The sequence below is a fragment of the Tursiops truncatus genome, chromosome 10 (assembly GCF_011762595.2).
Source record: "Tursiops truncatus isolate mTurTru1 chromosome 10, mTurTru1.mat.Y, whole genome shotgun sequence".
Taxonomy (NCBI): Eukaryota; Metazoa; Chordata; class Mammalia; order Artiodactyla; family Delphinidae; genus Tursiops; species Tursiops truncatus.
In genome coordinates this window covers 3,948,920-3,970,883 of record NC_047043.1, presented here as the reverse complement: position 1 = coordinate 3,970,883, position 21,964 = coordinate 3,948,920, and the positions used below count along the sequence as shown (strand labels likewise).

The 21,964-nt window shown below is 55.2% G+C and overlaps 1 protein-coding gene across 6 annotated transcripts in view; it reads right to left on the bottom strand.

Annotated features, from left to right (window-relative positions):
• Positions 1 to 21,964, bottom strand: part of FARS2 (phenylalanyl-tRNA synthetase 2, mitochondrial) — a 458,205-nt gene that overhangs the window by 55,799 nt on the left and 380,442 nt on the right. For 2 of the 6 annotated variants that reach the window (XM_033863788.2, XM_033863789.2), the window contains one exon: positions 18,355 to 18,645. The exons of the other annotated variants lie outside the window; for them this stretch is intronic. In XM_033863788.2, coding sequence (XP_033719679.2) covers positions 18,507 to 18,645 — 139 coding nt within the window. In that variant the 3' untranslated portion in view covers positions 18,355 to 18,506. Of the gene's footprint in view, positions 1 to 18,354; positions 18,646 to 21,964 lie in introns of those variants that run through there. 6 annotated transcript variants of the gene reach the window in all.

The following is a 21,964-nucleotide window of genomic DNA, read 5'->3' as shown; positions in this document are numbered from 1 at the left end:
GGTGCTACAGGGAATTGAAACCAAGTTTGTGAAAATCCCTTTTTTTGGAAACACAACGGCCCCTCCTGGCCCCCAGTTATCACGTGGTCTGTGATCCCTGCCTCACTTTAGGTCTGAATCTCCTGAAAGCGGCTGTCCGCTCACCGGTCCTCAGTTCCCTTGGGGCAGCAGCAGAGGCCCGTTGACATCTCTGGTCCTTGGCTCCCCGGAAGCAGGGTGACCCCTGGGCTCTGTGAGCAGGCGCCTGGGCCTCCCTGCACCCGTCTGCTCGGCAGGGGCGTCTGGGTCTCCAGCCTCATGTTAGCATCAGCTTCCTCTGGGGCTCAACCTTCCTGACCCTCCTCCCGTAGGTCCCCGCCTCTCTTTCCCTTCTCTGTGTCGACGCCCCTGCCTCCGTCTTCTGCAAAGGGCCTTGGAAAAGCTGAGCCCAGGGCCCCCGGCTCAACCGGGATGCCTTCAGGGGACAGTGGCCTTAGAGGGACTGTGTGGGGTTACCTGGTTTGCCTTTTCCTCCCTTGGACTTGAATATCCAGTTTAAACTTTAAACTTGGTTCTCGATCATGGCAATTCTCTATATATACTTCTTAAGCCTTTCTTCTAAAGTCTATAGTACATGCATATATGCCCAACACCAGGAATCCTCAAATGACATTTTCCTTTCTCCCCAAATTCTTACTGATGCGTCTTCATAGATCAAAATTTAATCTAGATAGTAGTCCCCGTTACTGCTTCCTTGTTTCTCTTTTTCATTTCATAGCGAATTCAAAATTTACATGACTGTACCATGAACTATTCAAGATGTACACAATGTCTATAGAATAATTCAATACACTACCGCATCCACCATCTGATTAAAGAAATAAACCGTTGCCCGTATGTTTGAAGCTCTCATGGTATCAGCTCCCCATGAACAGGTAAACCGTGAAATCAGACCTTACAATCGCCATGCTTTGCTTCACATGGTCACTACATATACATGCATCTCTACACAGGATATAGTATCATTTCCATGTTGTATATTTATTATAAATGAATCTCAGTATATGTATTCTTCTGCAACTTGCTTTCCTTATTTGACACTACATTTTTGAGATTCACGCATGTGTCTCCTGCATTTTTCATGGCTGCATAGTACTCCCTACATGAATACAGCACAATCCATGAATCCATTGTTTTACTGGCAAACATCTAAAGAAGCGGTACTATGAGCATTCTAGGACAGGTCTTCTTCCGTCTTTCAATGTGGTCCATCATCTTAACAGATTTCCTAATGTTAAACCAGCTCTGGATTCCCTGGAGAAGCCCAACTTGGTCATGACGTCTTTTTTTTCTTTTTAATAAATTACTGGATTCAGTTGGAAACTTTAACACGGAGGCCTGCAGGCAGCTGCAGGTGGCAGCTGGCCGATCGCAAAGCCAGGACCGTCCTTGAAGGGCCTCGTGTAACTTCGGGTGGGCAGCATAGCCGACTCCTTCCTGACTGTTGCAGGTGCCCAATCCACACCTCCCGCCCCCTCCCCTCCCCCTGGGGAGGCCCTCCTCCCGGCTCCAGGCCCCCGGCCAATGTCTGCTTTCCTTGTAGAGCAGAGAAGGATGTCAGCTGCCACATGGGCCCCCGCCACCGTCCCCCCCAAGCTGGGTCATTGCCAGGTAGCGGGCCTGCCTCTCCTCCTGTCCCTAACTGAGACTCGGCCGTCTGCTGGGAGAACCCCAATCCACCCAGTGTCCATGCTCACCTCGCCACCCCTAGGGCAGCAGGAGAGAATGCCACCTACACAGCCAGGTGCCACCTTGCTGGTGGAGGTTAATACTGGAGAATCAACTTGGGACAGAGATGCAGGTCGCGTCTTACTGAGAGGTGATGGGGCACTTGGATGAGAAGCACAATTTCTTCACAAGGATGCAAGGACTTTAAGAGATCATTTGGTAGAGTGCTATTTGGAGGGAGGGGAGGGGGAGGGGGAGGGGAGGGGGAGGGGAGGGGCAGGGAGGGAGGGGGAGGGGAGGGAGGGGGAGGGAAGGGGAGAGGGAGGGGTCTTCCAGGATCTGCCTCTTCTGCTCCCCTCCCCACTTCAAGCAAGTCAGCAGCTGTTGTGTTCGATGCCCTCGGGGGAGCATGTGGTGGGGTCTACCTCTGCCATCACCGGATCTCCCTTCTGGCTTTTTTATTTTGTAGGAAACCCTAAGTACTTGGGGAAACGGAACTTAAGCACCTTGAAGAAACGTAAATGATCACGCAGGCTTAAAAGAGGTGCCCAGCCACTTCTGCCGTCGTAACACAGTCCTGCCTCTCCGAGAGGACAAACCCCAGAAAGGAAAGAGCCGCGGGGGGTGTCTGGCCCGATGCGCCGCAGGCAGCACACGGATTCTCCGCCTCTGGTGCGACAGTGGAGCAGTGGCACCTGCTCTCAGCAGCAGCCTGGGTGTGTGACGCCCGAGGACCAGATGGACGCCCGCACATCAGCGCTGTGTTGAACCCGGGGGCTGGGAGGGACGGAGCCCTGGGGACCAGCATAGTCACACGCCCCATCTGCCAGCGCGCAAGCTCAGGGTTAGAAAATGCATTGGGGAAAACGTGACACGGAAGGTCGTCCGGTCCGTGGGCCACGAGGCACACTTGCCACACCTCACGCAGGGGTGGATTCTGCCCGCTGTGTCTCTTGAGCCCAAAGCTGCAGCTCAGGCTGTGCCTCCTCGTGACTGCAAATTGCAGACACGCCCCGGGAAGAGGCAGCAGCAGCCCAGGCGCCTGGCTTGCACACGGGTACCCGGGGACCGGAAGGGACCCACCAGGCTGGCTTTTAAGGCTGCGAAAAGCCAGCGCAGGGAGAAGGGCTCTGGAAGTTTCCAGGCTTCCTGCCAGCTGCGGGAGCCACGTGCTGCCAGGTCCTGTGCATCCCCGCGGCAACACGTCATGCCAGCATCGGGCGTGTGAGTTCGAGACTCCTTGTTCTTAATTTCTCCCCGGCTGTCATCATCACCTTATTATGCCTCTGTGCTTTTCCCGTTGGGACAGGGGCCTTTGACACTCCACAGGCTGCATGTGATTAGACGCAGTGGAGCACGCTGGTGGTTCTGTTTTATTAAGGGAAAAAGGAAATAAATTCACTGCACAGAAAAGATCAAACCATGAAATCACACAGAACCAGGAACGAACCAGAAGGTTTCTCTGCAACGTGCTCGGTGCCGATTCCTCAGCTTAACCATTAAATTGTCTTTTAAAGCCATTTTCTTTACTTCTCCCCTTTTTTGAACTAATTCTCTCCAACCATCCAGCACAGATTCAGAACCACTAACCTAGAAAAGAGGGGAAAAGTGAAGGTCGCCTTGGTAACGGGAGACTTAGAGCGGCTGCATCTCCCTGCCTGGAGGATCTGATCCGTGCATTCCTGAACTGCTCTTGCGGCCAGGCTCTCAGTATCCTTGCCTGGAGGCAGCGAGGAAGCTTGAAGAAGACAGCGCCAACACCCCTGCGTTCGCAGGACCAGCTCTGCCTGCTGATACAGCCCCTGCTTCTCCCTCGGGATTTCTCAATCTGCTCTTGGTGTCTGTTGCAAATCTGCCTTTCCCCCGTTTTATCCGTTTTATCCTCACATCTCTGTTTAGATCATCAGAAATGATTTTGGAAATAAAATTGTACCCTTCGACCCAGAAATTCCCACCTGGGAATCTAGCCCAATGCACTAATCCACAAGACAGAAAAAGCTGTGGGTCTGAAGATGTTCACAGCAGCGTTTTTTATACGGGTGACAGATGGACGGCAACTTGCATAGGAAATCATAGGAGGATGATTCTGCAACGTGTAGTATATACAAGAAATGGATAAAAATGGAGTCAACAAAATTATAACTAACACTACCTGGCAATAGAGAAAAACACATATCACAATCTTACATCTTCAAAGAATACAAAATCACACACACAGCCGATAAAATATGTACACACAAGAGAGGGCTAGAAGGAATGTACAAAATACTATTAGTTGAGGTGTTAGGTAAGAAGCCTTAAGCATGATTTCCCCTGCTTTTCTAATTAATAAAATGAATAGCACCCTTAACTTCTTCAAATATAAAACAGCATCATAACTTAGAAAAGGTTTCTTACCAGTTATTAATTAAAAAAAAAAAAACCTCTTATGTATGTGGCCAAGTGAGTCAAGAAAGATAAAAGTTGAGCTTTTTCAAATCTGGAAAAAGACGTCTCTTCACCAGAGCACTGACATTGCTCTTCTCGCCACCCGTATTTTGTTTACGTTCCTCTAGGTAAAATGCTAATTTTTTATTACCTGTCTATTCTGTTGGAGGCTACCTTCCACGTGACCTCTGGGTCTCGAGGTAACCATTCTCTGATTGAGCCTCTCTATTGTTGCTGCATAATCACGGCCTTTCCCTCAGCACCGTAGGCTCAGAAAGTCATCGCTTGTTAGGACTGGAAGGGATGTCAGAGCTCACCTCTCCCGTGTTTCTCCAAGTGGGGTCAGCTGAGGGTGGGGATGTACGGGCTGTGCTTTTCCTTCTTCACTTCACTGTGGGTTGATAATTGCATCATAGCTCTAAGCAGAAGGCATTTAGATGTAGTTTTATAATCATATATATTTAGGTGTCATTACAGTAGAAGTATTTTCAGTCAACACTGGGGAGCACGGGAATCCTCTTTCTTTACAAGGGACCGGGCCCTTATGAAGCCTCCACCTGCCTTCAGGCGCTGAGGACCCTGAGTCCCGGGAGGGGAGTGGCCAGTTCTGCTCCCTGGGGGCGGGGGAGGCTGAGGCATCGGCGAGCTTAGCTCTCAGGATGTAGAAGTTCCAGCTGGCGCTCATCCGTCAGAGTCCATCACAGATCTGAGAGCTCACTGATGCTGTGCGCTCCCAGGCCGGCGTTTCAGCGATGGTCAGATTCGTGCATCCAGCCAGGACCTCGCCTCTGGTTCCAGATTTACATCCCGAGCTGCACACTGGACATATTGTCCTGGACATGACTCAGCCAGAACAGATGCCCCAAGTCCTCCCTGTGACGAGGACTCCCCCCCGATCAAACTTTAGTCGGGTTCTCCTGAGCCTTCTTCTTGGCCTGCTGACCTTAGCTGGCAGAGCCCAGGCTGTCAGGATGCTGGCCAAACCATTTTAGCAAGAGTCCCCCAACCCTTGACACCTAACCAAGTTCCTCTTGGTAACTTTCCACTCACTGACCCCCTCACTCTGCCCTCACCCACTGGCTATAAATCCCCGGCTGCCCCTGTTAAATTCACTCTCTCTCTCCTACGACCATAGTCTTGAATAAAGTCTTCCTTGCCTGTTTCACTCTGTCCGATTTTTCTTGGACACCCCCCAGAGTCCACAAACCTGTGCTGTTTCTCCACCAGCCCCCAGCTGCCTGAGCCATGAAACCCAGGGGCCGTCGTCCTTGTGCCACCCTCCCCTTCTTCTTTGCATCCAATCAATCCGTGTCCAATCTGTCCACTTCTCCCTCCCTCCCTCCCTCCTCCCTCTCTACCCTGGTCCCAGGCACCACGGTCTCCAGCCAACGTGACTGCAGGCTCCTCCAGCTGGTCTCCCCACTTCCACATGGGCCCCCCTCCAATCCATTCCACGCAAGGTGGCACTCACCCACCTAAACCTTTCCAGGGCCGTCCCTTTCTCTGAGGTTGAAGTCCGACCCTTCACCTGGCTACAAGGCCACACGGAAGACTGGTGCACGTCCTCCTCCTCGGCTGCATCTCACCGTCACCTGCCACCCCGTCCCCTCCACTACGAGCCTTGCTGATCATCTGTTGGTCCTCAATCACCTCATCTCTGCCTTTGCCCGGGCTCACAGCGTCTTCCACTCAACAGCAGCTTCTCACCTTTGGGTCTCGGTTTAAATATCAACCCTGCAGAGACCTTCCTGGTCCATAAACCTAAAGGGGGACCCTGTCGCTCTGTTTCATGCCTGTGCTTAGTTTAGCAAATTGTGGTTAGGAGTTTATCTCGTGTGCCCGCACGGTCGTGGGTGTGTGACAATGACACGGCTGCCACCGTGGGGCTGACATTCTAGCGGGAGGGAAGCCGGATGACACATCGGCAGATAAATATGTGTGGTTTGTGATGGGAGCTATGAGGGAGCTAAGCACAGGCTTCAGTTTGATTAGCCACCCTGGACTATTTACAGGTAAAATGAAGTAGTCGAGAGAAGAGAGAGGGGGAGTGGATAAGTAAATGGGATAAAACGTAAACGAGTGGCCAATCAGAATAAAAGCTATATGGGAGTTCCTTGTACTATGTTTGCAACTTTCCTGGAAGTTTAAAATTGTACTAAATGTTTTTTCTTTAAAAAAACCTAACTCTGATCCCATCCATCGGTTTTGCTCATTTCCCTCTCGCCTTGTCTGTAGCTGAGATTGGAGGTGCCGCGTCTTCCCCACCAGGTGGGTGAACGGCCGGGTTGGGACAAATGCAGGCAGGGGTTTTGTCTCCCAGCACGGAGAGCAGAGCGGGTCCCACAGCTCTCGCCCCACCTGGGCACCATCTCACTGTCATTTGGCTTCTAAGTGATAGGGTCCGTGTGTTAAACTGCAAAGTGAATCACAGAAAACTAAAGCCAGGGAGAGTGTCCACTGGATAAAGGACCAGCGGCTGTTGTCACCTTGTCCAAAGGGAGAAAGCCCTGGATGGGACGGAGAAGGAGCAATTGTCTCTGCTGCGTGAATTGGGCGGGGGGGGGGGGGTGGGCGGTGTTCAGAAGGGCTGATAAGGGAGGGGAAGGTGGCCTCGCTCCAGGAGTCCTTTAAGGAGCAGTGTTTCCTTTGTGACCTGTTTCCTTCTGGATGCGCCACAGGAGGAAGGACCCGTACCAGCATTTCATGCCCCGGCCAGGTCCTTCCCATGTGTCCTCTGCTGTAGACAGCTGGCATTCTGAGCTGCCTCAGCCTTCCTGGCAGCGCCCCGGGGATGTGACCCAGCCTCCCCCATCAGACGCATCTGCGCAGAGTCCCAGGGACTTGAGGCCGGAGTGGTTGCGGGAGATGGAGAGCCCGGGCGGGCAGGGCCAGTGGCTGGCGTGTCTGTGTCTGTGCACCCACGGCGAGGCTGCAGGCGTGGCTCCCGGAGGTCCCGCCACCCTGCAACTTAGCCAGCACACATATATATTTGCATCTCACTGTCTGCACACTACTTTTATTGTGGTAAAATACACATAACACAGCATCTACCGTCTTCGCCGTTGTCAAGTGCACAATTCAGTGGCATCAAGCTCTTCCTTGAGGCTGTGTCACCGTCACCGTCCTTGAATGCTAGAATTTTTCATCCCCCCAAATGGAAACCTGTACCCGCTAAGCAATCCCTTTCCACCCCTCCACGCCCAGTGCCCGGCAACCACTGATCTGCATCCCGTCTCTATGGACCTGCACCACTGATCTGCATCCCGTCTCTATGGACCTGCACCACTGATCTGCATCCCGTCTCTATGGACCTGCATATTCTGGACATTTCACACAGGTGGAATCATACTCTCTGTGGCCTTTTGTGTCCGGCTTCTTCCCCTCAGCGTAGTGCTGTCAAGGTTCATCCCTGCTGCAGCGTGTTGTCAGAACTTCACTCCTTTTTAGGGCTGAATAGTATTCCATTGTACGTATAGACCACACTTTGTGTAACCATTCACTCATTGATGGACATTTGGTTGTTCCCAACTTTCGTCTACTGTGAATAGACACAAGTTTTTGTTTGAAGTCTTTGTTTCAATTCTTTTGGGTTCAGTCCCAGGAGTGGAATTGCTGGGTCATGCGGTAGTTCTATGTTGACTCTTTGAGGAACAGCCAGACTGTTTCCCTCAGCATCCTTTTAGTACATTCTTTTGTACTTAAGAAAATGGGCAGCTAAGAACCCTGACTACTATCTCACTCCCAGCTTACGGATGGGAAAACTGAGGCTCAGGGAGAGAGTGGTTTGCCCGAGGCTCCTGGCGGGCAGGGGCTTGATCCAGGCCACAAACCCTTCAACGGTTTAGTGGCCAGACTTTGGGACGGTGAGATTCCCTTCGTGCCTTATTTCCTGCTAAAACCATGCAGTGATTCCCAATAGGGGTCCCAGGCTCCACGCATCAGTGACAAGGGTCTGGAGGCTGTTGTGAACATCTCACACAGCGAAGTGAAAACCTCCACGTTCCCCCAGCGAGGCTGCTCAGGCTGCCTAAAATGTCAAGTTTCTTTGCTTCGGGCAGGAATTAAATCAGCCCGGGTGGTAATAAGGTTGTGTCCTGCTGACCAGAGACCCTGGCTGGCAGTTACGTATATCTTTGATTAATTTTAAAAATGAGAAAATGAATAAATTATTGCTTGGTAAATGCAGCTGTTTGGTAGATGAGAATCTCTTAAAACATGGGGTCCTTGGGGAGAAAAATCACAGATGTGTTTCTCGGGGGTTAAACAATTCATGAAAGCTTCGGCCTTGGCCGGGCACCCAGCGATCTGGGTCTGGTCTGGGATGTGCTGTTGACACGTTGGACTGCACGCAAGTGACCACGGCTGTGAGGGCCTCAGTCCCCTCCTCCCTCCCAAGAAGGGGCGACTCTCTGTGCTGGCCTGTGATTCTGACCCACGACAGGGGTAGGCGAGAGATGCCTTTCTTCTGGAGGCTGTGGTGCAGTCTGGCCTCTGCCAGCATCTCAGCATCATCAGAGACAAGAGATCCTGCAAATGGGGAAGGCCCAGGACAGCTCCATCCCTCCAGACTCTTCTGCCGCTATCCCTCCATCCCAGAGATGGACTGGTGGCGCAGTGGTTAAGAATCCGCCTGCCAATGCAGGGGACGTGGGTTTGAGTCCTGGTCCAGGAAGATCCCACATGCCGCAGAGCAACTAAGCCTGCGTGCCACAACTACTGAGCCCATAAGCCACAATTACTGAAGCCCGCGCGCCTAGAGCCTGTGCTCTGCAACAAGAGAAGCCACCGCAGTGAGAAGCCCACGCACCGCAATGAAGAGCAGCCCCCGCTCGCTGTGACTAGAGAAAGCCCGCGCACAGCAACGAAGACCCGACACGGCCAAAAATAAATAAAATTTAAAAAATTAAAATTAAAAAAAAAAAAATCCGCCATTCACCGTCATCGTCGGCTGGTCCCACCAGGCCCCAGGCGCTTCCTCTCTTTCCAGCCTCCCGTCTGCGTTGCTTCCACAGGGCCCGCCGCTGGGCTCCCCGGCAGTTCCCCCCTGCTCCCCTGGCCGCCGTATGTTCTTCTGCTCTTTCCTTGCACACCTGTGGCCACATCACTCCTCAGCGTCTAAGGTAGCCACGGCTCCTGCCCTTTCCGGCACATCCCCACCAGCCTTCTGGAAGCCTGGGCCCAGCCACGTGCAGCCCCCAGGTGGGGCTGGCTCTTCCCTGCCTCCAAGCCTTTGGCTCTTCCATAATTGCTTTCTTGACATTTGGCTTGAAAGAGTGACAGAGAGCTTAGCATTTTGATTTCTGGCGGCACGCAGTGTCCCTGCCAACAAACGTGGTAAGTCCCAGGGAGCCAGAGCACCAGGCTCCTACGGGACTTTGAACCAGTCCGTCCACCTGTCTGGGAAGCATCGTAACCACCTACAGAACCATCCTTACAGACACACAAAAAATTAACATCTGTAAAGGACTTAAACACCGAGGACAGGCGCCTGCCAGCGAGTAAACATACTGGTAGCTCCTGAGGGCAAAAAGCTCTCCTGTCGCGAATACCAGTGTCCCCGTCCCATTAATCCTCCAATGCATGTCGCCACCCTCTTCGACAAATGTCCAGGCAGAAGGGTCTTGAGGGGCGGGCCCAGTGGGAAGGAAGCCTGGGGAAGTTCCGGGCTGAGCGGCTCCCTCTGCTTCCCCGGCCCGGCCTCCAAGCGCTCTGCTCAGTTTGGACTCCAAGCTTCAGCTTCCCTAGTCCTCTGGCCAGAGACTAGCTGCCCTTCACAGGGCCCTTCACTGCACGCCATTTCTAAAGGCCTTGCTTACCAAGGAGGCAGCAAAATACAGGAGGAGACATCTGGAAACGATGCTGGGCCTGGAGCCAAGTGTTCTATCCTGGGCCCTGCAGGGGTCTGGCTGGCAAGTAGCTGGATGACTTTGGGCCAGTCTGGGAGACGCTGTTGGTTGCCTATGAAATAGCATCCCCATCCCCCTTATTTTTTTGGTAGAGCCTCTTTTCCTACAATAGAGGCTGGAAATGACAGACACTTCCTTTCCCAGGTCTTAAAAAAGCTGGAGTGTGGGCCTGTGAACCACTCCTGGCCAATGAGACTTGAAGGGAAGGCTGAGAAATGTTTTCTCTATGAGAAAAAGAAATTTGTGAGGAGAAACTGAGATCCCTTGCCCTCTCCATTCCTGCTCTTGGAGGCTGTGTGGAGATATGCTGGTTGGTGCTCTTGCAGCCATGTTGTAGCCATGAGGGGAAGACATCGCCCACCTGCTGCAGCTGGCAGAGCAGGAGGAAGAGGCTGGGGTCTCAGTGACGACACTGGACCACGGAACCAGCCCTGCCTCCTCCAGACTTGTTGTACAATGAGAGAATTGTCTAGTCAGTCTCCATTTGTTCTTCATCCAACTAATACAAGTCATTTTACTTCTCTGGGCCTCAGCAATTCATCTCTAAAATGGAGCCACCGGACAAACAATCTCTAAGGTTCCTTTGAGTCCAGACCTTCCAGGATAGCGCCATGTGACACTACATTTTTCCAGAAGCTTCCCAGACCTTGCAATCCCTTTAGCTGGGAGTGTGGCCTTCTCTGAACCCACAACCAGATCTCCTTTTTCCCTTTCACTGTCTACTTACCAGGCCCCATGCTAGCAGCTTTCCCATACGTGGTGTCACGTAGTCCTTGCAACACGGACTGTCCCATCCTGCAGATGTGCACCGCAAGGCCAAGAGGTGTTCTCGAGGAGCCCACATTTGAGCTTACCTCTGCCTGGCTCCAAAACCCAAGTTTTTAACCATTTTGCTAAACCTCCTGTGTTTTCTTGAAAACGTGCTTTAAGTGACCCCATTCAACAGTATTTTTCAGGTCCTGAGGCCCACACACGGCATCAGTCCAAGAGTGAACAGACTCTCCCGGCCTGGGTTGAACAGCCAGTGAACGCTGCCGAGAGCCTGCTGGAGGGGCCGGCACAGAAGAGGCCGGTCACCTGCGTGCGGGCACCCAGACTGGGACAGCGCAGCGTGACCTCAGAGCCGGCCAGCCCCGGGGCCCGCTTCAGGGAGGCCGGCCCTGCTTCCTCTCCCTCGGCCGGGCTCTGCCCGTGGGGACAGAGGAGCTCAGGTAGCCAGCCTCCCCGTGCCGCGAGGAGGCCCTGCCGCCCGCCCGGCCCGTGCGGTGAGTGACACACAGCGACGTGAGCGCTGGCCGCGGCCCTTGCTGGGGAGCGGCCATTTGCCAGGCGCTGAGCCCTCATCCAAGGGGTGAGGCTGTGAACAGACCCAACACGCTTCCCTCTGGCGGGGCCGCGGCTTCATTCTCATCACCTGGGTCTGAATTAATCCAGGCCAGAGGGGCAGGGGGGAGGGGAGGAGAGGAGGGAGGGGCTGCTTGCCCAGGCCGAGGCCTCGCAGGGCGGGCGAACCAGAAAGGGCTGCAGGTGTTATCTGGACGAGCTCCAACTCCCCCGTGACCATCCGGACCGCCCTCGCCTGGGCGGAACGGAGAGGTGCCTGGCTGGGGGCCCAGTGAGAGCCCCTCGCAGCTCCGCCTGGGACGCCCTGCCCGCAGGGCCCGGGGCACAGCCTGCGCTGGGGCCCTGCAGTGAGAGCCGGTCGGGCCCTGCACTTCCTCCTGCCCCGAGGGGCAGATCCCTGGGCGGCCCAGGAGCCTGTCTCTACCGGGGAGAGCACCTGGGAACCGCTCCCCTCTGGCCACTGGTGTCAAGGGCATCCACACCCGCGGGCCCTCTCTGTGCAGCCGGGCCCGGCCTGGCTGGCTTCGCCTCAGTTCAGAGCCAGCTGGGAGGCTCCCCTGCGTCTCAGCTGTGGGTTCTGGGCCCTGAGGCCGAGCTACCAGTTCGGACACCGCTGCCCTCCGGATGTTCTGCCCAAGGGGCTGCCCGGCCGGTGCACTGAGGCTGAGAGAGACCGAGCCTCCTGGGAAGGTGAGGCTTGAAGGCCTCCCTCCACCCAAAGACACGGCAGCCCCCATTTACTAGGGGTTCCCTCCGCGGCCACGTGCGGGGCCGTCTTTTCAGAGTCCTAAGGACAAGAGGTTGCTCCCTCTGTCTTGGGATCCCTATTTGCTTCCTAGGGCGCCCACAGACCGGGTGGCCTAAAACAACAGGAAGTATTCTCTCACATCTCCAGAGCCATCGGCAGGCCATGCGCCCTCTGATTCCTGTAGGGGGTCCCTCCTTGCCTCTCTTAGCTTCCGGTGGTCTGTCTTCACATGGCTGTCTTCTTATAAGGACACCAGGCATCGTGGGAATCTTAATCATTGCGTCTCCATGGACCCCGTCTCTAAATGGGGTCTCGCCCTGGAGGTGCTGGGGTAGGACTTCAAGGTCCCTTTTGAAGGATGGACGCCCGTTCAATCGTAACAGGGCCCCGAGGATCTAAGGGGGACGTGTGCAGCCTGGCGAAGCCTCAATCCTCCTGGCTAAGGAGCGCACGGCTCCAGCTCAGAGCATCTCTGGACGTGACACACACACACACACACACACGGATCATCTGGGACCTGGATAAATGCAGGCTCTCATTCAGCAGGTCCAGGAAGGGGCCTGGGACTCTGCATTTCTCGTGCTCCTGGTGGGGAAACCACACGTTACAGAGCAGGGGGCAGGTCCACTGAGCCTTCCTGAGGAGGTCAGGTACCAGCGGCCCCTCCCCCATGGAGAGGCGGACGGAGGAACACCCCAGCTTAACAGCATCCGCACGTACGCCAGGCCTCACTCTGGCCCAGCTCTCTGGGGCCAAACCCCTGGGAAGGAGAGGACGGCAGACTGAGCTGCCTTCACCTCTGCCTGGGTTTCCTTGTTCACCCAACTCAGTAACATCCTGTGCTTCATTTCTCTTGGGAAACACCTTAGGAAGGGGTTGCCGGGTCATATAGTGAATGCATGTTTAACATTTTTTATAACAGCTTTATTGAGATATAATTATCATCCTATAAAATTCACCCTTTCAAAGCACACAGTTCAGTGAATTTTCATGTATTCAGACAGTCAAACAATCATCCCCACCTTCTAACTCCAGAACGTTTTCCCAACGTGGGTTTTTAAGAAAAATACGGATTCACTTGTAATGGTCAGTATATCGTGCTAAAAACTGAGAGTGTTGCCCTCTTCAATCCATTCAACCCTCATCACAACCCCCGAGTGACTGGAATCGCCATCTCACATGATTGTTCCTGCAGCTGCACCCTGTCCCCTCCCCCGTGTGGCCACTCTCCTTGGAGAGAGCTGCCTGCCCCAGGTGTGTGGTCGACTCAAGAATGATCTTGCCCGCAGAGTCCCCGAGCCCCTTCTACACCCATCTCTATGCCTGCGCCCTCGGCGCCGAGCTGCTGTCTCCACTTTGCAGCCGTGGTGCTGTGAGATGCGTGGAAGTGTGAGATGCAGCACGTGTCATTTGTCTCTTCCTTGTGGTATAGTTTACGCACCGCGAAAGGCACAGATTTTAAAGCATACAGTTTGATGAGTTTTGACAAATGCACCCGTCCACGTAAACTGCATGTCTATCAAGATAGAGAACATTCCCGTGGGCCCCTTTCCATCAATCTCTTCCCAGGCCCAGGCGACCTCTGATCTGCTTTTAGCCCCTACAGATGAGTTCCGGCTGCTCTGCAGCTTCCTGAAAGCACTGCCCTGATGACTAATAATGTTGAGCATCTTTCCAACTTATTGGCCATGTATAAATCTTTTTTTTTGTCAAGTACTTGTTCATTTTTTAAAAAGCTTTTTTTAAAAATTACTGAATTATAGGACTTTTCCCCATTTTTCAAAAGATTTTTTTAAAAAATTATTATCGAATTGTAGGAATTCTTTGTATATTCTGGATATAAATCCTTTGTTGAATATACGTGTCACGATATTTTCTCCCAATCTGTGGTTTGTCTATTCTTTTTTTTTTTTTCTTTTCTGGCCATACCGCGCGGCATGCAGGATCTTAGCTCCTGACCAGGGATCGAACCTGTGCCCCCTACAGTGGAAGGGCAGATTCTTAACCACTGGGCCGCCAGGGAAGTCCCCCTATTCATTTTCTTAATGACGTGTTTCAAAGAGCAGATGTTTTAAATCTTGGAAAAGTCCAGTTGATCATTGTTTTTTCTTTACTAGCTCTTTCTGTGTCCTCTCTAGGCAGTCACTGCCTCCACCCAAGGTCACAAAGATAGTCCTTTACATTTTCTTCTCTAAGGCTGCTAGGAAGGTTTGGGCTTTTATATTTAGGCTCCGTCTTGAATTAATTTTTGTGTGACGTGTGGCATCGGGGTTGATTTACACGGGGACCCAGCTGCTCCAGCACACCTGTCGGAAAGACTTTCCTTTTTCCATTGACTTGCTTCGCATCCTAGTTGTTTCTTATTAGTAATAAAATATAGATGACTTCAAACGAGTCACTCAGTGGATTCGAAGCCGTTAAAAATAGATCGCAAAGTTTCCTCTGTAATAATGCCAGTCTCACACACCTGCGTCCTGAAAGCCCTCCTTGTTTGGGAGAGAAGGGCGACTACACAGCCAGCAGGCCATGGTCGGCACACAGCCCCGGGCACCCGTCCTGCCCGAGGGCTCCAACAGCCCAGGGTGTAGCCGGGACACAGCTGGGACGCGCGGCTTTAGTGTTGAGCCCACTGGTTAAACTGATTTCCTCCTTGGATCGATCCTTGTAGTTTAACCAGCCTCACGTGCCCTCCTTGAAGTCTCCTGTTTAACTCAATGCGGCCTGGTCTCCCCACATCCTTTGGAAGTGTGTGCAGGCCAAGCCCTCTTTGAGTCTTGTGTCCGAACAGACAAACACATGTGCACGTGCGGGCCTGCACTTGGGGAGCAAAGGCTGTGGAGGGCGCCCCTCATCTCACACCTGAGACTGCAAAGGGCGAGGCACGGCCACTGTGTTCTCATCTGTGTCGTTTCTTGGCAGACACAGGGCACGGCAGGAAGACCGCGGGCTTTGGTCTTACAGAGAGCGGGCCTTAAATCCTAGTCAATTTCCCGCTCATGGGAGGACCCTGGGCCTGGTCCTTGGCCTCATGTCCTTAACTCCTAGGTGGACGTGCTGTGGTTAAGTTTCAGAGTCTGTGTGAGGCTAAAATGAGATGCTTAAGAGTTTTACACACAATCTTCTTCCTCCTTGCTGAGCCGTCCACACTCGGTCCCTGGACGGAGGAGAGGGTCGTCACCTCCATCGCAGAGCGGAGGACGCTTAGCCTCAGGGATGCTAAGTGACTCACCATGGCAGAGCCAGGTTTGGGCCTGATCTAAGCTCAGCCTCAGGCTCGGTCCAGTGCTCCATGAGGCACCTGATCCGCCCGCCCCAGACCAGCCCCAGACTTGGGAATGGGCCAGACAAGGGGCCCGAGCCGGGCAGTCTCCTGCCTGTACAAGTGTCTGTAGCCCCTGCCTTCGAACAGGGCACCGGCTTTGGGTGTGTGTGTTGCTGTTGTTGGCTTTTGTAGACGCCCATCTAGGAGACCAGAGCCACTAGGATCTCGAGTAACTGGTCACCGAGGGCAAGAAGAACTTTCCTCCTGCTGCCCCACCTTCCCGGGAGCTGGGACGCAGCCTCCTGGGAGCACGCACTACCCTCGCAGGGTCTTAAATTGTTCAGTTCTGGACTTTCCTGTCACTCAGCAGCTGACCTTTCCAGCTGACTGTGGCCCTGAATCTGACCTGCCGTCCTGAAGCAGCAAGTGTAACTCTATTGACCACTTGAAGCGTCGGATGATAGAGGACTTTCCAACGGTTTTGGTACCGAACCCACGGCTGGCCCTGTGGGCCCATGTCACATGCCCCAGCACCTGTGGAGAGGGTCCCGGGGCTGGGCAGTGGTGCTGCCACTGTCCCGGTGGTGATGTCCGCAGCGCGGCGGTGGCCCCTCTGCCTTGCGGTGTCCAGAGTGAATCCCCACCCTGCCTATCGTAGGCCGAGCGCCCGGGCAAGTGCAGGGGGCGTAGCTGGGGGCAACGTGAAGAGCACAGGCTTGGACGTCAGAGAGGCCTCCTCCAGCCCTGGCTTTGTGGCACCTCCCCGAGCACGTTGATCTCACTCCTGGAGGGTGAAGGGAAGAACGGGACCACCGGGGTCGTGAGGATGGAAGGAGGGCATGCTGGGCCCAGTCCACCTTTTCCTGGCTCATCTATCGCACATGGAACAGCGGCCCAGACTCAGGTGGCTGAGCACACGCAGTGCGCTGTGCCCGGGACACCCGGGGGGCGGGGCTCGGCCACTGTCAACCCCACCATCGCCGTTACGTGTCCTCCCTCTACTGTGCCCTGCGGATGCATACGGAGGGCCTGCCTGGCAGCCGCCGAGCACCGTCCAAGCGATGACGGTCGTCACGGAGACCGGACAGCTGACGTGGGGACAGAGGACCCCATGTGGCCGCTGAGACATGGGGTAGGGAGAGCCACTGTGCGGGGGTCATCCCTTCCCCAGCCGGTTCCCGATGTCCGTCGCCAGAGCAGATGTCACCGGCAGCTTCTTAGGTTCCGGGTTCTACACCTGACCAGCCTCTGCAGCAGGCAGATTCCTGTCCCGGCTTCACGGAGGACGGGAGGGCGCCTCCCGGCGGGTGACACTGGTGTTGGCCACCACGCTCTATTTACACAGACTCGTCTGTCACCGAGCTGCAGAGTGCTGTTCATCTCAGGGCTTCCATTATCTTGCCTATTTTTTTCTTCTTCACTCTTTATTCTCCTGCGGGAGTCCCATGAGAAAAGTGAAGAGCTGGATGTCCCCTCGGCCCCCTGGTGGGCGGGCCCACCTGTGGCACGAGCGCCAACACCCAGAGCGGAGGCGGGGCTCGCACGAGCCCGCGCGGCTGGGGGCTCGCAGAACACGGGTCCCGGGAGCAGGGGGGAGGCGCAGACCTGGCAACGCACCCGAGTCCGTCTAGCTACAGGGTCTTCGTTGGGAGGCAGCAGGCTCGGGTGCGCTCCTGGTTAGGGCCCGAGACTCCTCCGGCCTCACAGGAAAATTTAGGGGAAGGCTGACTATATCTCATGGAGTGTCGAGAGGAACGTTCAGCAAAGCCCTCTGCGAGCCCCCCCCCCCCCCAATGTCAGCACTGCCCCCAGGCCCTAGCACAGCGCTCGGCATCTGACAGATGCGCGCTCAGGGCGTGGGCCGAGGGGCCGTGCCACGTCTTCTGGGTGTTACGCCAGGATTTCCGCGAATGCCTAAGGGGTCTTGGGGATAAAAGCGGTCTCTGGAAATGCAGCCCCGGGCTGGATCAGGAACGGTCTGCTAGCAAATGCTCCTGGAGAAGAGATTCCCAATCACGCTCTGCATTAGACCCCTCCTCTCCGGGAACAGCGCCTGTGGCCCCAGGACCCTGGACAGCAGCTTGGCGAGGCTGGGATGCGGCTCTCATTCCCTTGAAAATCCAAGGGACACGTCCGCCTGGGTAAGAGGGTGAAATGACATTGCAGCCGCTCCTTCCTGTTGGAGCAGCTGCCCACCCTCACACCGCGGGCTGCTAATGGCCGCGCTCATCAAATATTTATCCCAGCGCTCAGACGGGCCTCCATCAGCCTCCAGCATCACACCGGGGACGGAATCTGATTATGAAAACTGGCCAGGAGGGAAGCAGGCAGACCACAAAGCGCTCGCGATGGCAAAAGGGGAACATCAAAGCCCCGTATTCCTCCATAAAGGTCGTCTCCGGAAGCAGAGGCCTTCCATTAGGAAACAAACTCTCCGGGGCTTCAAGGACCTGGCCCTGCAGTGCCGGGTGCCACCCAGCCCCGGGGCGCGCTCTCTCCTCTGGGGGTGGGGGGTGGGGGCGGAGGCAGCTTTGTCCACACCCTGGGGCCAGAGCCCCGGCTCCAAGCCCCACTTTGTGAAAAGGAAGTAAAACCCTGCTCGCTCAGAGATGTGACTCCCTCCACCTCTGAGGGATCCCTGGCATTTCATCTGCACGCTGTCTGCAGCCTGCCCTTTGCAGAACAGAAGAAGGAGGGAGAAAGGAACGGGAGCCGACTGAGAAAAGCTTCTACGGTCTGGAGTGTGTCCCTCTGTGTGGCTCCGCTCATTACACGGGGGCAAGAGCCTGTCAGGTAGGAAATCACGTCTGCTGTTTACACTTTAACAGAACCCGGGGACCAATTAACTGCGCCGAGCGCCAACGGGCAAAGCATTTCTAAAAGGAAGAGAAGGTAACTCTCGTATTATTGCTCCTTCCCCCCACTTTTCCCAAATAAAAGACACATGCTATGTCAACAGCTTCTCAAGAGCAATCCTTTATCTTCTGAAAGTCCTGAAACTGACCCATTTATCACAAGATGACGGATGCCTCCGCCCACAAACAGTATCTTTTTCTCTTTGGTTCAGCAAACCCGGGGCCCTGGGAGGGCCGCGGCCGGGGAGGTGGCGACGTCAAAACCTGCCCTCGACGCCCAGCAGCCGCACGGCCGCCTCCTGCACGGCCTGGTGGACGCGCCCGACCTCTCTCTGCGACATCGTGCGCTCCATGTGGCGGTAGGTGATGCGGTAGCAGTGGCTGGTCCTGTGTGTCCTGGAGAACGGGAGAGAAAGGCAGGTGAGTGGGGGGCAGGCATGTCTCCTGCAGAAGCAGTGGTGAAAGCTGAGGAGGACACAGGGCCACCGATGGGGCGCTACAGAGGTGCACCCCTGCTGACGGCCGGCGTGTCCCTTACAGAGGAGCCAGTGACAGGAACGCTGACCGCTGGGTCCCCTTGGACTGAGTGCATCCGTTGGGAGGGAAGCTTCTTGCAAATCGATTTCCTGGGCCGGCCCTGATTCAGCAGCTGGGCGGGGGCCCTGGGCTCCGAGGCGGACCCTGACAAGCAGAGCGGTTAGGGACCAAGCGCGCCCCCTGCAGGCCGTGGGGAGCATAGGACAATCGTGCCATCTCTGTGCCGGGCAGACAGTCCCTCTAACCCTGGTTCTACCAGGCGGCTGCCGGCCTGGCTGCCATGGGACAGCTGGGTGATTCTGGAACATGGGGTCCCGACAGCACTAAGGCTTCTACTGCGTGGCAGCTGCTGAGACACACGGGTACACAGCAGCTCATCAGGAAGCCCCCGGGGCCCTGGCCAGCCGGCCTGGTCCTCCCCTCTCCGGGCACTTCTGTTTCTCTCCTTCAAGCCACCAAATTCCTCCTTTCCAGCCCCCTTCCTGGGAGAGCCAGCCCTGCCTGCCTCGCTGCAGGTGGAGAAGCTGGAGCAGACGAGTGGGTCCCAGGCAGAGCCCCAGGGACATCAACACACGCGCCACGCGCCCGCTGCCCAGCGGGAGGCCGCCCGGGGCCTGCAGGAGAGCTAGAGCCTTGAACAGGGGCCTCTGGTGGGGTCGGGCGCTCCGTATGCCCTGGGAGGCCCGCCGTTCCCCACAGGTGCCACAGGGCCCGCGTCCGTGCTTCTCGGGGACTCGGGACACTTCGTGGACTTGCTCTCGGTGGGGCTCCCTGCTCCCTCTCCGCCCATCTTGCCGCCAGGCCCCTCGCTGAGCAGGGTGTCCCAGCCTCCCTGATCTGCTCTCTTTCCTCCTCCGCCCGGGGCTGGTCACCTTCCCCTGCTCGCCGCCTCCAGGAAGGGGGAGGACTGTGCCTCACAGGCCTATTCGCGTTTCAGTCCCCTTGTGGATCCAGGTAAGAGAAGAAGGTACCTCTGAGTGGCGGGGGGAGGAAGCCGGTCCTTAGGGGGCTCCTCGGGACCCCTGGTTCCACACCGCCGGCCCTGTCGCCCCACCCGACACCCCACCGCCTGCCCGAGACAAGGGAGAAAACAAACGTCCGCCCTGCCCTCCTTGCTTTTCCAGCTCCGGCCAGTGGCTCTACTCAGTGGCCGCGCCTGGGATGGGCCCTGGGTGCTGCCCTGAGGTCCCCCGATGAAGGGGGCAGCGCTTCCACCTCTTCCCGCCCCAAGGCCATGCGATGGGGAAATGTCTTTTCAACAAGCGGTGCTGGGACGCCTCTGTGTCCTCATGCAGGACAGAACGAAGTTGGCCCTTTCCTTACAGCAGACAAAATTAACTCAAAATAGGTCACACACTTAAACGTAAGACCTAAAACTATAACAGTCTTAGAAAAAAACACGAGAGTCCATCTTCATGACCCTGGGCCAGGCAAAGCTTCCTTAGGTATGACACCAAAAGCACAGGTGACAAAAGAAAAAATGGATGAGTTGGGCTTCATCAAAATTAGAAACTTTTGTGCTTCAAAGGACACCATTAAGAAAATGAAAAGGTAACTTACAGAATGGGAGAAAATATTTGCCAATCCTATACTGACAGGGGACTCGTATCTAGAATATATAAAGAACTCCTACAACTCAACAATAAAAAGACATAATCTGATCAAAAATGCACAAAGGATCTGAATAGAATTCTCCCAAGAAGACATGCAAACAGCTGGAAGTGCATGAAAAGGTGCTCAACGTCATTAGCCAGCAGGGAAAATGCAAATCGAAACCGCAGTGAGATGCCACTTTGCACTAGCTAAGACGGCTACAATCAAAAAGACAGAAAATAGCGAGTGTTGGAGAAGATATGGAGAAATAAGAACCCTCACGCGTGGCTGGCGGGGATGTAAAATGGTGCAGCCGCTGGGAAAGAGCCGGAGGAGCCTCTGAAAGTTAAACACGGCAGTTCTTCAGACCCTGACGCACAGTCACCCTGTGATCCAGCGGTCCCTCCAGTAGGCATACGCTCAAGAGAAATGAGAGCGTCTGTCCACACAGACTTGTGCATGAATGCGCAAGCAGCATTCTTCTCGACAGCCAAACAGTGGAAATAATGCCAACGTCCTTCAAATGATGACTGGATAAACAAGCTACCTCTACACGGAATATTATTCAGCCATAAGAAGAAATGAAGTTCTAATGCTACAACCCAGATGGACTTTGAAAACATCACACTCAGTGAAAGACGCCAGACGCAGAAGACCACGTATTATATGATTCCACTATATGAAACGTCCAGAGTAGGCAATTCCATACAGACAGGAAGCAGATCATAACCGCCCTGGGCTGAGGGGTTGGTGGAAAGTGGAGTGACTATTAACGAGGATGGGGTTTCTCTTGAAGGTAGTGAGCATGTCTGGAATGGGATAGTGGTGAATGTTAGAAAGCCACTGAGATGAATATTTTAAATGGATGTATGACACGTGACTTACATCTCAGTAAAGCTGTTCTATTAAAAAAAGAAAAGAGACTTGCCCTGCCGGGCGCTGGGCAGGCCTGCGCCTCTGCATCTCCCCAGCGAGTCCCCTAGACGCTGGTCTCCATCGCATGCGCTGTGCGCCCCTGCGGGACGGCACCCGGCCGTGTTACTCCACTTTGCTCCTCTGGTGCCCAGGGCGATGTCTGGCATAGGGCAGGTGCTGCATAAAAGCTGCTGAACGAATGCTTATGCAACCACCGAACCCCGGGGTGGGAGGCTGCGTTCAGGCCTAGAGGAGGCTGGTCGCACTGCCCTGCCAGCGTTCCACGGCCCCGTCCCGCGTTCAGCCACGGCCTTCTCCTTCCCTCTCCCACCCCTGCCTCCAACAGTGAGGGAGGCGGACGCCGTCAGCTAGGAGGCAGCGAGGGCAGCCGCAAACACCGGGGCGCCCCAAGCCCTCCGCCGACGTGAGCCTCAGCCGCCTCCGCGGGCCGGTGCGGCGGCCACAGGGCAGGCCTCGGAGCCAGCGCCTGGCCCACGCCCAGCGGTGCCGTGTCCTCCCCCGGTGACCCCGGCTGGTTCCCGCACTGGGCCTCAGGATGGAAGGTGGATAACAGTCGTGTCGACTGCGGAGAACGGCTCCAAGCAGAACCAGCAGACAGAGCACACAAGTGTGTGGCACAGAACCGAAGGAGCTCGGTGAGCGGGGCCTC